The sequence below is a fragment of the Nerophis lumbriciformis genome, linkage group LG28 (assembly GCF_033978685.3).
Source record: "Nerophis lumbriciformis linkage group LG28, RoL_Nlum_v2.1, whole genome shotgun sequence".
Taxonomy (NCBI): Eukaryota; Metazoa; Chordata; class Actinopteri; order Syngnathiformes; family Syngnathidae; genus Nerophis; species Nerophis lumbriciformis.
Window position 1 is genome coordinate 36,026,172 of NC_084575.2, and position 16,418 is coordinate 36,042,589.

At 42.5% G+C, this 16,418-nt stretch overlaps 2 protein-coding genes across 3 annotated transcripts; both read right to left on the minus strand.

Moving 5' to 3' along the window:
• Nucleotides 1-621: 621 nt before the first annotated feature.
• f7i (coagulation factor VIIi) lies at nt 622-3,922 on the minus strand. The gene is made up of 8 exons (XM_061923499.1): nt 3,756-3,922; nt 3,497-3,660; nt 3,377-3,401; nt 3,137-3,250; nt 2,926-3,063; nt 2,194-2,297; nt 1,458-1,578; nt 622-1,391 (listed from the first exon to the last, which is right to left on the minus strand). The coding sequence occupies exons 1-8, from the start codon at nt 3,919-3,921 to the stop codon at nt 769-771; spliced, it is 1,455 nt and encodes a 484-aa protein (XP_061779483.1). The 5' UTR covers nt 3,922; the 3' UTR covers nt 622-768.
• A 1,427-nt stretch (nt 3,923-5,349) lies between these two features.
• Nucleotides 5,350-12,353, minus strand: LOC133571104 (coagulation factor VII-like). 2 transcript variants are annotated; one of them, XM_061924165.2, is made up of 8 exons: nt 12,203-12,353; nt 11,913-12,076; nt 11,796-11,820; nt 7,140-7,253; nt 6,926-7,072; nt 6,703-6,821; nt 6,512-6,632; nt 5,350-6,368 (listed from the first exon to the last, which is right to left on the minus strand). In XM_061924165.2, exons 1-8 carry the CDS (start codon nt 12,255-12,257, stop codon nt 5,767-5,769), a joined length of 1,347 nt encoding a protein of 448 aa, XP_061780149.1. In that variant the 5' UTR covers nt 12,258-12,353; the 3' UTR covers nt 5,350-5,766. The 2 variants fall into 2 exon arrangements, with proteins under 2 accessions (XP_061780149.1, XP_061780148.1); XM_061924164.2 differs by having other exon boundaries at nt 5,354-6,368; nt 6,703-6,827.
• Nucleotides 12,354-16,418: the final 4,065 nt, after the last annotated feature.

Consider the following 16,418-nt stretch of genomic DNA (forward strand, 5'->3'; position numbering starts at 1 on the left):
CCGGGATGCAACGGAAAGTTGGCACGGGCGAGACGGGAATTAAAGGTACATGATTTATTTATTATTATCAAAAAAAAGGAATAAATGAAAGCGCGCACAGTGGCGGAGAATAAACTATGAAACCAAAAGACTATAGCAAAAAAGTACAAATGAAAAGCACGCACAGTGGCGGAAACTATGAACAATTAAACAAAACATTAACTGTGGCTTGATAAACAAAAACTTACTTGGCATGGAACCGGCATGAAAAAAGAGCAGCAAGGATCATAAGGGTGTGCAGAAGCATATATGGGGTGAGGTCGTCAGAACGACAAACTGAAAAGAATGAACTTAAATACTATGGACATGATTAGTGAAAGCAGGTGCGTGACTCAAAACGTGAAACAGGTGCGTGACGTGACAGGTGAAAACTAATGGTTGCTATGGTGACAAACAAGAGTGCACAATGAGTCCAAACGTGGAACAGGTGAAACTAATGGGGTAATCATGGAAACAAGACAAGGGAGTGAAAAGCCAGAAACTAAACAAAACATGACTTAAAACAAAACATGATTACACAGACATGACAGTTAGACTCTTACACAACTTGACAGCAGACTTTATTGTGCATGACAATATGTGTCTATCATTAGTGTTTCTTTATTTCCAGAAATGACACAACAATGGCGTTGGTTTAAAATGAGCAACAATCAAGCACTTTCAATTGTTTCAACCAAAGTGCTGTTAAACCATTCAAGTTCAAATTGAAAAAGCTTTTCTTAGTGGCTGTTAGACAACTTTCTGTTGCATCATGTCAGTAAACATCGGGGCTGCGGGGGGGTTCTTAATGGTGGACTCAGCCCAGTCAACAAATTTGGCCATGTTGGTGTAAACGCCATAATACCCAGGGTGTGAACAGCCCCGCCCCCATCCGACGATGCCCAAAAGGAAGTGGGTGGAACCAAAGACACTGGTCAATGGGCTCCCATCGTCGCCACGGCAACTCTCCTGTTGGCCGTCCAGGTAGCCAGCACACAGCATGTTGTTGGTGAAGTTGAACTGGGCTCTCTGTGAGCACTGAGAGTTGGGGATGATTGGTAAGGACATCTTGCGGAGGACAGGGGAGATGATGGCGCTGGATGCGGTGCTGTGGCTGGCAGCATTTCCCCCAGTGGTCTTCTTGCCCCAACCGGACACAGTGTGGTACCGCAGCAGTAGCAGCTCTTGCTCCGCTAAGTCTTTACTGGGCAAGCAGATAGGGAGCGCCTGGCTGTTTATGGCCACACTTCTACTCAGGTGCAGCAGCGCAATGTCCCTGTCACCTGTTGCTGGGACATAACCCTCATGGGCAATTGCCTTGGAAACTGGGATTCTTTGTTCTGTGCCATCGTCAGCGTCCAGGTTGTGTTCCCCTGGAAACAGCAGCAAATGGCATTTGAAAATAAAAAAGTTGCACAGAGCTTCTATCATCTGCTTACCTGCCACCACCGTAAGCTGGTCAGGGTGGATTCCAAGAACGCAGTGAGCTGCAGTAACGACCCAGTCAGGACGGATCAGGGCACCTCCACAATGACTTGTTTGGTTCAACTCAATCAGAACCTGATCAGAATACAAATAGGTCATTTTTGTAGCATGTACATGATTGTTATTTTACATTTCAACAACTCACACTGGGGTAAAGTCAAATTGCCTTTAAAGTTAAGTCAAAACTAACACTTGTGTTTACACTCTTCCAACAGACTGCGAGCCACAAATGCACTGCTCAGACTTTCTGAGATTAATTTAATGGTCATGCAACCTCTCAGAGGCTGCCAATCACTCATCATACCCTCCTGTACACCAATTCGGAATCTGGCTTTTGACAGGCTATATACTCAGCTTTAGGCTCTCTTCACACTTGGTTGATTCCGTTAAAACAAACTCTGGTCAAATCATGCAGACCGTGGTTTGTTTATCATTTAAGTGCTGCTGAAATGTGAATGCTACATAGACCAACTTAATAGACTAGTGGTAAAATGACACTTAACCCAAGTGCATATTTCATCCAACTCAGCCAAGAGCAAACGGTGTGGTTGCATCAAGACTTTGCCTTTCCGTGGTCTTGGTAAGATGTTAGATATACCTATGTCAAGATTAAGTTAGCCAGCTAGGTTTCACGTTTGCTCAAGACCATCACATGATCTCATTCATTACTGCCATCGAGCGAGCGTTTACCTGCCAGGGACACTCTCCTTTGGGACAATGGTTGGCTCCTACAAGCCTGGTCTGACCTGTCATGCTCTGATTGGCTGGAGCCAGCTGACCACAGGGAAACTCCACTGGAAGACAGGAGGGCACATTTATGCAGCTATTGCCAACTGTTGGCCTCGTGTGCACATTACAGTTTGTGTGTCAAACTATAAAAAAATGCTTGTAATATTCTCAGGTAATTCGATCTCCAATCGTGAAGTATACATAAATGTGATTGGCCCATGGGACTTGAAATACAGATATGAACGGTTATTCCCAAGAATTGTGAATAAAAGTACAGTTAGTATGTTGGCTCAACTTATTTTCTGCAGTACGGAACAAGACATGGTGTCAGAATTGGGATAAGATCTTTGGCAAATGAAGTGATAATTGAAAACTGTTTGTTGAATCGTCGTACATGTGCTACTTTAATTTGTTTCATATTTTTCTTAAAAGAAGGGGATGTAATATTCTTAGGTAATACGATCGCCGATCAGTCCCTGAAGTATACATAAATGTGATTGGGACTTCCTGTTTTATCGTTGCCAGAGATGAGAAAAGGGATTCTCAAGAGTCGTGAATAAAAGTACAGTTAGCAGCACGTCAACTTGTTCTCCACATACTAATAGTAAACCAGCTATTAGTCATTTACTGTCATTCGTGTAAGTGTCCTGGTCATCTTGAGTAGAAGCATCCATGTCAAAAAGATGTTTCTACCTTGAGCAATGCACTGACGCCCGTCTTCGCCCAGAATGTAGCCGTCAGCGCAGGAACATCTGCGGCGTTTCCCTGAGCCATCGCAGAAATGCTGACACTGACCGTTGTGGTAAATACACTTGAGGGAGTCTTCAAACACTGAAAGAGGGGCATATTGAGTGATGTCATGAATGCATCTACAGGCTCTCTCTCGGTTCTCTTTATTTAGTACCCATCTGACAGAAGCGTCCTTCAAAGCCTTCGGGACATTGACATTGAAAGGTTGTCCCCTGGTGGACACACACGCCATTGTTGCGACATGGGTTTATGTTACAGGGGTCCCGACCTGACAGTGAATTAGAATCACGTTATTATTATTGGCACCAGAAACATTGGGAGCAAAAGAACAGGAAGATGAATTAAGAATCAAATATGAAACGCAGATGATTGTTGAAAGTTGACGTAAACTGACGGTCATAGGTCTGCCAGAATTGCTCCTGCAGAAGCACAAAACAACAAAAACATTTTTGTGAGTATAAATTCTCGTCTTACTATAGTCGTTGGACTGTTGGACAAAAAGGAATTGACTGACCGTCTGTCCTTTGTCCTCAAATACTTCTCTGGCCTCCTCATAGTCACACATCTCCTCCATGCATTCCCTTTCCAGGTTGCCTTGCTTGAGCTCCTCCAGGAATCCAGTATTTGCTCGCCGCCTTCTGGTCAGCACATCACTGGCCTCCCGTCTCTCCACAAACACTGATGCCAACCACATTATCAACACCAAACTACAGATAAACTCTTGAAATGTTATCCTTTTTAAATTGTCCAAGCAAGTCTCCCGTAACACAAACCTGCAGCTGAAGACATCCCAAACAACAGAATCCACACAATGCCGTTTCTCACCAACATGATTTCCAGTGTGCAGAGTTCCAAAAATGGAAGTTTCCAGGAGAGGATGAGCCTTTGTACCGCATGCTCCATGAGCCCTATCACCCTTGGACTCAGCAGAACAAACATCACCCTCATTATTCACCAGTTTAGTAAACAACTCTGACGTCACTGTTTGCAATTTTACTATACAAAAAGAACATGTGATCACCAAGAAAGTTTGGCATGGTATTTACTGGTACCAAACAAGGACTAAAATGTCCAATGCTGAACCCTAACTAGCCAACTTCTGCACTGCTGTATGTGATTAATGGAAGAACCTTAGCAGTGCTAGTATGATGACATTAACTATGTTTACATACCTGCCAACTTTTGAAATCAGAAAAACCTAGTAGCCAGGGTCCAGGGGCCGCAGGCCCCGGTAGGTCCAGGACAAAGTCCTGGTGGGGGGTTCACTTCGCCCCCCGACGCAAAATGATTATTAGCATTCCGACAGGTTAAAATGTTGCTAAAACCATCACTTTTCTATCAGTCACAGTGACTTTTCAGAACAAAAATATTACAGCAAAAATCATATGGGTTGATTGACATGTTTATTCTGTAAGCTAACTTCAATAGTTTGAAATTATTTTGACAGTTAATGCCAGTTATCCTGTCAACCTTTCACAAGACTTCAATTTGTTCATTGAAAGTATAAACAGTATAAACACTTTTTACAGTAAACAAATGGTAAAGCAGTACTAAACAATTCCATTAAAAAAAAAATTGGTGTCATTATTAACTTTCTGTCCAAGCTTGTATAATCTACTGCCTTGTTCAATTGTAAAAAATATTCTGTGCCTAAAATTCACATTTCTATCACAATGATCATACTGTAAACATGGTAAGCTAACTTCATTACAATTAATAGTCCTGTCAATAGCATGGAATTACAATTCAAATGTAGTTTTTTTGTAAGCCTTTCAAAAGAATTCAAAATATGAAAAATGAATGAAAATTAATTGAAGCCGTCAGACACTTGAAAAGTGGCACATCACATCTCTAATGTAATCATTTGAACTTTTCAACAGAAATAGCACTGCAAAAATATTAAGGACATACTTCTGTATTTTGGTAGTTATGCTGTCAACATTTAACAAGATTTCTTCAACTTGGACATGAAAGCATAAATAGTATAAACACTTTTAACAGTATAACAGTACTAAACAATTCCAATAGATAACATTGGTGTCATTACCTTTTTGTGGCTAAAATCCAAATTTATTCTATCAGATTGATGTGATCATGCCAGTGCGATTGGAAGTTCATGCTCAATTATTGCCTCCGTAAATAAAACTTCGGCATTTATCACATCCAAAGAATCTGTTTGGGCGACAAAAAACGTTGAAAGTTTTCCACTTGTATCGCTATCAACGGCATTAGACTTGTGTTTTTTTGTCCCAACGTGGTCTTTTACATGGCTAATTCCTCCGTGTCCGATCGAAAAATCTTGTCTGCACAAGGTGCAATTCGCGTAGTTTTCACCCTTTTTGGAACGGATAATTATTCCCGGATAGGCTTTTGAATATTCTTCACGGAATGACTGCAGTTTTCTTTTCGGTTTAAGACTCGTTTGCGATTTTTCTCCGGCTGATTCCATGATCGTTCGCTCGTTTGGAAACAATGGCAACTGCTTGGCAGCGGTGCTATAAATAGCCTCGCTCGTGGCATCCGGAATGGCTCGATAGGAAGTTACGGGAAGCAGTGTCGATTGTCATTGTTGTTACGCGATTTCGTGAATAAAACTTAAAAAAAAAAAAAATTTTAATTAATGAAAAACCGTATTTTTTATCACTGCAACCGTAACCCGGAATAGGTTGATGAAAACCGTACTAATTACGGGAAAACCGGAGTAGTTGGCAGGTATGTGTTTATGTTAACATGTGCGTGGTTAATGGTTGATCAACACCATGTTGACTCAGGGTAGTTTATTGGCTACTTAGTGCTCAGCTTTTCAGTGTACAGGGGTAGTTGTGTGTTGTTTGTGGGTTGTTGCGGTGTTGTTGTGTGGTTGTGGATCCACTGCAGGTAATTGGAAATGCGCGTATAGATTCCATAGTGTCCAGGTCGGGCGCAGCCCTTCCCCCAGCTCACGATGCCGAGCAAGAAGGTTGTCTTCTTGTACTGTGTCACCAGGGGCCCGCCGCTGTCACCTTTACATGAGTCCTGTTGGCCTTGGATGTATCCGGCGCAAAACATGTTGTCCGTGAGGGCCACGCCACTTTCCTCCACGCACTGTTGTGTACGAATCCGAGGCACCCTGAGACGCCGCAGCAAGTGCGAGGTGGGGCCGTTTTCTGCCCTGCGGCCCCAGCCGCTCACCGTGTGCATGCTCACGGCCCACAGCTCACGCTCAGCCAAAGACTTTGTGGGCAGGCAGGCTGCTACGGCGTATGGTGTGTACACAATGGGAGCAGTGAGTCGCAGCAGGGCAATATCGTTGTCAGCCGTCGTCTTTACATAGCGCTCGTGCATGATGATCTCAGACACCTGGATGACCTGTTCTGTTCCCTCCGTCACCTCGGTATTGTGCTCACCTGTCAGACAGTGTCAAAGTTGTAGAAGGAGTGCGTTCAGCTTCTAGAGCTGTAAATCACTAAATAGCTCTGCCCTGAAGCCTTAGAGCACGTTTAAGGTCTGTCAGCGTCAGGGCCAACAAACCAACTTGGCTAACTCATACCTGCAACTATGCTTAAAAACCTGACATCGGTATCCTCCATGCAATGGGATGCTGTGAGGATCCATGTGGGTTTTAAGATTACTCCTCCACAGAAGCCTTTTCCTTTATAGAGCAGCAACACCTACAAGGAACACATCAACCACATCTTCAGCTCAATGAGGCCCGTGGCTGATCCCTTTAATGTAGCATACCTGCCAGGGACATTCCCCTTTGGGACATTCATTCCCACCCACAATCCTTGCACGAGGGTCATTCAATCCGGCTTTGCTTGAATCCTCAACGACTGGCGTCACGCCACACGGTATTGCATCTGAGGCTGGAAAATGAAACATACCTGATCACATCTCACAGAACTTAATTAAGAAGCTCGCTTTACAATCTACAACCTTTCTCTGCATCATATGTCATTCTTACCTTCCGCAACGCAGCTCCAGCCATCAGTGTGCAAGAAGTAGCCGTCTGCACAGGAGCAGTTCAGTCTTCCTCCCCAGTGGTCTTCATCACAGAAGTGCTCACAGCCTCCATTCTCCAGCAGGCAGGAGTCTGGCTTGGCGCGGTCGTCTGTAGAAGGACACAACGATGTATTCTTCGGAGCGAATGCATTTGTGAGCGTGCAGGTTGTCCTTACCAAGCTCACAGACGAGGCCACTGAAGTGCTGTGGACACAGGCAGGTGTAGGACCCGGTCTGGGCGGAGCAACTTCCCCCATTTAAGCAGGGGTTGGACTCACAGTGGTCTGGAACTGTAGGACGATAGCTGCTCAAAAAAGCTGAAACGTCGATGGTTGCTCATGTGCTAACGTACTCATTAGTTTCTAAGTGAAGCCTTTTTATTTTCATTTACGAAACACAAAAGCAGTGAAGTTGTCACGTTGTGTAAATGGCAGAGGTGGGACCAAGTCATTGTTTTGCAAGTCACAAGTAAGTCTCAAGTCTTTGCCCTCAAGTCCGAGTCAAGTCCCGAGTCAAGACAGGCAAGCCCTGAGTCAAGTCCAGAGTCAAGACTGGAAAGTCTCAAGTCAAGTCCTAAGTCCTGCATTTTGAGTTTTGAGTCCTTTCAAGTCCTTTTAACCACAGACTAATATATTAACACAGATTGTGTATGCTTTTCAAACGCTGTATTTATTTATTAAAACAAGTGCATTTTAAATTGCAGGAAAGAAAATTGTGCTGACATTGCACTTTATAATAGCACTATTAACCAGTCATTTTAAACATTAACTCATTCCTTTACAGAACAAACACATTGAAAAATAAAGTGCAAATGTACTTATTTGTACAAAAGTGTTAACATTGAAAAAACATGACATATACGTGAACATAACAAAAAAGTTGTACTTTTTATATGTCAGGGCCCTATGCTGCATTGCATTTGCAAAAGACCAAATTAGCCAAGAGTCTGTCAGTCATTTGTGCACGATGGGGGCGTAGTATGATGCCACCATGGCTGAAAACTCGCTCCACTGGAGCACTGGAGGCAGGCACTGCCAAGACTCTCATGGCCACTCGGAACAGTGAAGGAAGAGTCTTCATGTTCAATGCCCAGAACAAAAGGGGGGAGAGAGTTTTTTTGGGTTGGTGCACTACTTGTAAGTGTATCTTGTGTTTTTTATGTTGATTTAATTAAAAAAATAAAAAAAAATAAAAAAATTATTTCTTGTGCGGCCCGATACCAATCGATCCACGGACCAGTACCGGGCCGCGGCCCGGTGGTTGGGGACCACTGAGGTAAACAACCAACAGTATGTCAGAAAGCTAGCTAAAACGGTACACATATTCATAATATAGTATACATTTTAACTGACCTTTATTTGACTATTTTTGTCTTTTTTTAGGTGGCTAAAATACGCGGTGCTGCTGACCGCCGTCTAACGTTACGTGTGATATATTGACTAACGTAACCCTGCTTAAAAAAATCACTGAACAAAAAGTATGAATAAGGTAGTGAACTGCAACAGATTCCCGTGTTTGCAATAACGTTATAACGTTAGCAGTGAGTTTACAGCCTCACTGATTTAACTACACAGCAAATAAAAGTCACGTTACTTAGCCAATAAACGTTATCTTACATTCAAAACTTACCCTTCTTTGTGCAACTTCAAATGCCGGACGAAGTTGGAAGTTGTTGCCTCTCCATCAGTAATTTTCGAACCGCATGTGTTGCATACTGCAAACCGTTTTGTGTTGACCACCTCGTAATTTTTACACCCAAACAAAATTATTTTAGGTATAATTTTTTGTTCACTGGCGTGTGGTTTGGACATGTCTTCTTCCTGCAATTTGATTGGATGAATGCTGTGTGATGAAAACAAAGTAGATCTAATTTGATTGGCTGTTGTACTGAGAGCACACCAGCTGACACACGCAACGCTGATAGACAAGTACACAATGAAAAATACGGAGCGCTCCCGAATAACTTTTTCATCTTTGGGTTTTGGGGAAAGTAGCAAGTCATGTCAAGTCATGTCAATTCAAAAGGCTCAAGTCCAAGTGAAGTCACAAGTCATTGATGTTAAAGTCTAAGTCGAGTTGCAAGTCTTTTTACATTTTGTCAAGTCGAGTCTAAAGTCATCAAATTCATGACTCGAGTCTGACTCGAGTCCAAGTCATGTGACTCGAGTCCACACCTCTGGTAAATGGTAAATAAAAATAGAATACAGCAAATCCTTTTCAACTTATATTCAATTGAATAGACTGCAAAGACAAGATATTTCATGTTCGGAGTGGTAAACTTGATCATTTTCTGCAAATATTAGCCCATTTGGAATTTAATGCCTGCAACATGTTTCAAAAAAGTGGCAAAAAAGAGTGGAAAAAGTTGAGTTATTTGGAACATCCCACTGGTGAACAGGCTAATTGGGAACAGGTGGCTGCCATGATTGGGTATAAAAGCAGCTTCCGTGAAATGCTCAGTCAAGGACGGGGCGAGGGTCACCACTTTGTCAACAAATGCCTGAGCAAATTGTTTAAGAACAACATTTCTCAACAAGGAATTTAGGGATTTCACCATCCACGCTCCGTAAAATCATCAAAAGGTTCAGAGAATCTGGAGAAATCACTGCACGTAAGCCATGATATTATGGATCTTCGATCCCTCAGGTGGTACTGCATCAAAAAGCCACATCAGTGTGTAAAGGATATCACCACATGGGCTCAGGAACACTCCAGAAAACCACTGTCAGTAACTACAGTTGGTCGCTACGTCTGTAAGTGCAAGTTACCCGAGCTCATCTAAGATGGACTGATACAAAGTGGAAACTGTGGAACAAAAAGGAAAAGAACCATCCGGATTGTTCTAGGGTGAAAGTGTAAAAGGCAGCATGTGTGATGATATGGGGGTGTATTAGTGCCCAAGACATGGGTAACTTACACATCTGTGAAGACACCATTAATGCTGAAAGGTACATACAGCTTTTGGGGCAACATATGTTGCCATCCAAGCAGCGTTATCATAGACGCCCCTGCTTATTTCAGCAAGACAATGCCAAGCCACGTGTTACAACAGTGTGGCTTCATAGTAAAAAAGTGCAGGTACTAGACTGGCCTGCCTGTAGTCCAGACATTGAAAATGTGTGAAGGCTAAAATATGAGAAGGGAGACTGTTGAACAACTTAAGTTGTACATCAAGCAGGAATGGGACAGAATTCCACTTCAAAAATGTGTCTCCTCAGTACTGAGTGTTGTTAAAAGGAAAGGCCATGTAACACACTGGTAAAAATGCCTTTTTTGCAATGTGTTGCTGCCATCAAATTCTAAGTTCATGATTATTTGCAAAAAATATGTAGTTTCTCAGTGTGAACATGAAATATCTTGTCTTTGCAGTCTATTCAATTGAATATAAGTTGAAAAGGATTTGTTGTATTCTCTTTTTATTTACCATTTACACAACCTGACAACTTCACTGCTTTTGGCTTTTGTGTACCGTATTTTCCGCACTATTAGCCGCACCTAAAAAACACAAATTTACTCAAAAGCTGACAGTGCGGCTTATAACCCGGTGCGCTTTATATATGGATTAATATTAAGATTCATTTTCATAAAGTTTCGGTCTCGCAACTTCGGTAAACAGCCGCCATCTTTTTTCCCCGTAGAAGAGGAAGTGCTTCTTCTTCTACGCAAGCAACCGCCAAGGTAAGCACCCGCCCCCATAGAACAGGAAGCGCTTCTTCTTCTACTGTAAGCAACCACCCGCCCCCATAGAAGAAGAAGAAGCGCGCGGATATTATGTTTCATTTCCTTTGTGTGTTTACATCTGTAAAGACCACAAAATGGCTCCTACTAAGCGACAGGTTTCCGGTTCATGAAAAGACGCAATCTCTCCATCCGCACACGAACTACTATTTCACAGCAACTGCCTAAAGACTTTCAAGAAAAGCTGGCTACTTTCCGTGCATATTGTAAAAACAAGATAGCTGAAAAAAAGATCCAGCCAGAGAACATTATCAACATGGACGAGGTTCCACTGACTTTTGATATTCCTGTGAACCGCACTGTGGATACAACGGGAGCACGTACGGTGAATATTCGCACCACAGGGAATGAGAAGTCATCCTTCACTGTGGTTCTAGCTTGCCATGCTAATGGCCAGAAACTTCCACCCATGGTGATATTCAAAAGGAAGACCTTGCCAAAAGAGACCTTTCCAGCCGGCGTCATCATAAAAGCTAACTCGAAGGGATGGATGGATGAAGAAAAGATGAGCGAGTGGTTAAGGGAAGTTTACGCGAAGAGGCCGGGTGGCTTTTTTCACGCAGCTCCGTCCATGTTGATATACGACTCCATGCGCGCCCACATCACGCTGGTTTTTAATATATTATTAAAGTTTGACTGACCTATCTGACTGTTTTTTTGACATTCCCTTTAGCGCAGTTAGATGCGGCTTATAACACGGGGCGGCTTATAGGTGGACAAAGTTTTGAAATATGCCGTTCATTGAAGGCGCGGCTTATAACCCAGGGCGCCTTATGGTGCGGAAAATACGGTATTTAACCTCATAAAAAAATAACTTTTTGTTGTCAAAAAGATATTTGTAAAAAAACAAAGACAGAAGACTCAGTTCTCTGCCAGCGAGTCTTTGGACAAAACATTTTTAGAGAACCAGTCGATGCTCCTCCTGGAGGAAACCACCTGTGAAAGCACGCTGTTGCTGATGATGTTTGTTGCTTTACTCCCATGGTTTGTAGAAAAATATAAAAATTGTTAGCATACGGTTGAAAGACTGCTTTATAAGTTTCTATGGTTTTCCATAAATGCCCCCAAGCCCCAGATGTGTGAATCCTGCTCACTGCTGTACGTCTTCCAGAACTCGTCCTGAGGAAACAAAAAGGAGGCGCTCACTTCCTCAACACCACTTTGAGAGGATAAAGCTTGAATTTGGCAGAAAGAAGCGCAAACATTCTAACCGTGATCTCAGTGTGCTCAAACACCTCCCTTGCCTCCTCGTAAGTGCACTTCTCCTCCAGACACTCTCTCTTCAAATCACCCATCTGGAGCTCCTCCAGCCAGCCTGAGTTGAACCTCCTCAAGCGCACCAGGACACTGTGGGCTTCATCTGGCTCCAGGAAGACTTGCATGCACAGAGCCAAAGAACAAGCACACTTCAAAAATAAAGCAGGCTGTCTCTTCCATCTTCCACGATTTAGTCCAAATGCCTTGGTCCGAATCCACACTCCTGCACTCATCCTTCACTGACCTGATGCCACTGATGACAGGCTGAAGACGAGGCTGATGAAGACGCTGAGCCACATTGTTGACGGCAGGGAAATGTTGGCTGTTCTGTGTGAGGCCCAAGGGTTAAAGTCCAACACTGGTCACATGTTCCCACCTGTCATACTGGAGTCAGCCTAGTTGGGAGAACCTCCTGCATGCCCTCTGCTGGCACATTAACCATCTTTGTCTTACTGACTGACCAATACTGGAGCTGCATGCCCTCTGCTGGCACATTAACCATCTTTGTCTTACTGGAGCTGCATGCCTTTGTCCACAAATACAGTTGAATCAGCAGGCACAGCAGGGGTGTCAAAGCCATTTTAGCCCAGGGGCCACACAGACTATTACAATCATGGCATTCAAACTAAAAAATAAAGACAGCTTCATGTCTTGCTTTGGCCAAAAATATAACAAACACATTCTGAAAATGTTACAACAATGTCATGTCTGTGTAATCATGTTTTGTTTTAAGTCATGTTTTGTTTAGTTATAGGACTCTTTAGTTTCTGTCTTTTCACTCCCTTGTCTTGTTTCCATGATTACCCCATTAGTTTCACCTGTTCCACGTTTGGACTCATTGTGCACTCTTGTTTGTCACCATAGCAACCATTAGTTTTCACCTGTCACGTCACGCACCTGTTTCACGTTTTGAGTCACGCACCTGCTTTCACTAATCATGTCCATAGTATTTAAGTTCATTCTTTTCAGTTTGTCGTTCTGACGACCTCACCACATTTATGCTCTGTCCATGCCTGGCACTTCTTCCCATGTCCATTCTTCATGCAACTATTTTTGTCCAAGCCAAGTAAGTTTTTGTTCCATGTTTATAGTCTTTTTGTTTTTCATAGTTTGTTCTCCGCCACTGTGCGTGCTTTTCATTTGTACTTTTTTGCTGTAGTCTTTTGGTTTCATAGTTTATTCTCCGCCACTGTGCGCGCGCTTTCATTTATTCCTTTTTTTTGATAATAATAAACAAATCATGTACCTTCATTCCCGTCTCGCCCGAGCCAACTTTCCGTTGCATCCCGGAAAAGCACACATCCAAGACCAAGTATTGACAAACAAAAATATAGAAAAAAAACTACCTGTCAGAATAATTGTATAGAAGTTATCACACAACTTCTGTGTTACATTGAGTTCAGGTCCCCTGCAAGAAGAAAAAAGATATCTTTCATCTTATCAAGCAAAAGGCTTGTAAAACTTCACTGTGTGCGATGGGATGCGACACGGAGGTGTCGGTTTCTTTGATCTATTGACAGCCACAGGAAAGACCTTGTCCTGACCCGAGATCTACAAAGCGGAGAGGGATCAGGACCTGACGCAGCTCCAGGCACCTTTCCTTACAACTATTTATGACCCACCTCCCCTTAGGAGCAGCTGTGTAATGTCATGTCATCAGAAAAGGCCCAAATAAAAGAGGAGGCGAGGAGCTCCCTCCTCAGAGCGTGGGACCACACTGTACGAGGGTACAGGTCTACGCGCTCTCCTCGCGAGCTAAATTGAATCCTGTCTCTGTTTGATTTCTTTGCTTCTTGTCTTGTCTAATAGATGTCATCGGTCTTTGAACCTGAGTAAAGTTTAGATCCATGAAGGAAAGAAGAAAGTCAATGAATGTTTATTATAACTGATGCATAAAAATTTATTTTCTTTTGTATTATTTTTTTCATGAAATAAGTAAAGTTTTTGACAACCTTTCTCCAAAACACAATATAGAACTAGTCCTAAGTGTCCCAATACTTTTGTCTACTTTTAGTCTGAAGTGTCCCAAGACTTTTGTCTAGTGTACCTACCTTGTCTGCATTGTGTGGGCATGTTGGTGCTTCCTGCTTTTGAGCAGCCATCTTAAAAAAACAGCAGCGCAGCAGCATCAGTGCAGCGGGTCTTTGAAGGGTCATAAAATCAAAACCGGAGCAGGTATTAAAAAGCTGTTCTATACTTGTATACACAAGGGTTCAATCTCTCTCCTGTGTTAGTTTGAAGCCTAAACGACAAACGCGCTCAGAGGAGATAGATTTTGAAGGAAGGTGACCGCTTTTTACAAAAATGTTGTTTTGAAGGGGGAATAGCAAACTTCCTGTTGATTTTTGCTGGGGGTTGTCAATTTATGAAATGTAGGTCTAAGTAAGACCTACATTGAGGTTTTTGTTTCATGTCTCTCCGACCTTCCCAGTGGGAGTTACAGGCAGTTTCGACATTTTTTTCTTCCGAGGAGCAGTTTTTTCTCCGTTATATTAAAAAATTGCTCTAGAGCGCAATTTTTAAATTTGGGGTTAGGTTTTTTTTATTAGATCGCAATTTCTGCTAGTCCTGATGTGTGTGTTCAGTTCGGTGAGTTTTGAAGCATGTTAAGGGGGTCAAATTACAGCTCAAAGAGGCAAAAGTGACTGTTTTTAGTACATTTTTGTCTTGAAGGGGGAATTGCCAACTTCCTGTTGATTTTTGCCCGAGGAAATTAATTAATGAAAAGTAGGGCTAAGTGAGCCCTACATAGAGGTTTTTGTTTCATGTCTCTACAACATTCGTACTGGAGTTATAAGCAGTTTTCTTTCTAGGGGGCGCTAGAGCGCAATTTTGAGTTTTGGGGTTCGTTTTGGGGTTCGTGGCGGTGGAATAATAATAAAACCTTAGAAAAACAATAGGTCCTTATGTCCCATTGCAAAAGGACTCCCGTTGGGATTCCTTTTACAATGGGCCATGCGGGCCCTAAATAGTGAGATATAACATACATTTATCATTTGTTTCCAAAATGCTTACAAAAAAGTGAGACCCCAAAAATTTACTGCGGGATCCCATTTTTATAGCTTGATGGGGTCCCTGGGACCCCATTTAGAAAATGCCTAGCGCCAACACTGATGGAGTATTGGTGCGTGCAAAACAGCATCTAATACTAATCAAATATCATCCTGGGATCTGACTTTGACACCCCTGATGTACAAAGTTGACATGGATGATCTTGGTATCAAAGTAAAGTACATTGCTTACTGTACATGGAGTATACCAGTGACGTGCGGTGAGGTTGATGACTGGTGAGGCACTGACTTCATCACAGTCACATTTACAAACATATGAACCCTAAAGAGTATCTTATTCACCATTTGATTGGCAGCAGTTAACGGGTTATGTTTAAAAGCTCATACCAGCATTCTTCCCTGCTTGGCACTCAGCATCAAGGCTTGGAATTGGGGGTTAAATCACCAAAAATGATTCCCGGGCGCGGCGCCGCTGCTGCCCACTGCTCCCCTCACCTCCCAGGTGGTGATCAAGGGGATGGGTCAAATGCAGAGGACACATTTCATCACACCTAGTGTGTGTGTGACAATCATTGCTACTTTAACTTAACTTTAACTTTACACATACAAACTGTAGCACACAAAAAAGCACATTTAATAAAAAAATAAACGTTATTATGGTCTTATCTTTACTTATAAATGAAGTCCATGTGCCACTCCTTTTGAACAAAAGCATGGATAACTTGTTTATAGAAGTCTTCCTTATCTTTCTTCAGTTTTAAAAGTCTCTCTGTCTCGATGGAGATCTTCCTTTAATTATTACCTCCTGCTGCCATTGAAAGTCCAGTTTAGAAAACTGTTTTATTTTAGATATGTAATCCTCCATGTTAAAAGTCCAGACAAGAGGAAAAAATAAACGATCGCTGCTAACTGTTGCTGCTTGTTGTCACTTCTTCTGCAGCCGAGTAGTCGCGAGAATGATCTCTGGGATCACTAGCGCCCTCTACCACCATGAGGCGGGATTACTGCGAGCCTCACACAGTGCGTCTTCGCAGCAGTTTTATGATTGCTCAGCACAAGAAATATGTTACACACATACAGTTGTTGACAAAATACACTGTACATTATATACCTCAGCTAACTAAACTATGGAAATGTATAATATAATTCATATAGCAATACGGTCTCACTGCACAGCAGGCCAGCAGTTGGCCGAGTCATTGCGCAATCCATGGTGAGGCACAACTGGCTGCTGACTCACCGCAAGTCTCTTCTCAGTATTTGAACGGCAAATGTGAAAATTCAGCGATTTTGAATAAAAACAATCTAAAACTGGTGAAGTTAAATGGAAAATAACTCTATAGTATAATCACTGGATACGTATAACAATTATTTTATTTTTTTTATTTTTACATTTTTTGTCTTTCCATGACGGCACGTGAGGCCCCGCCTCACCTGCCTCCCCTGACT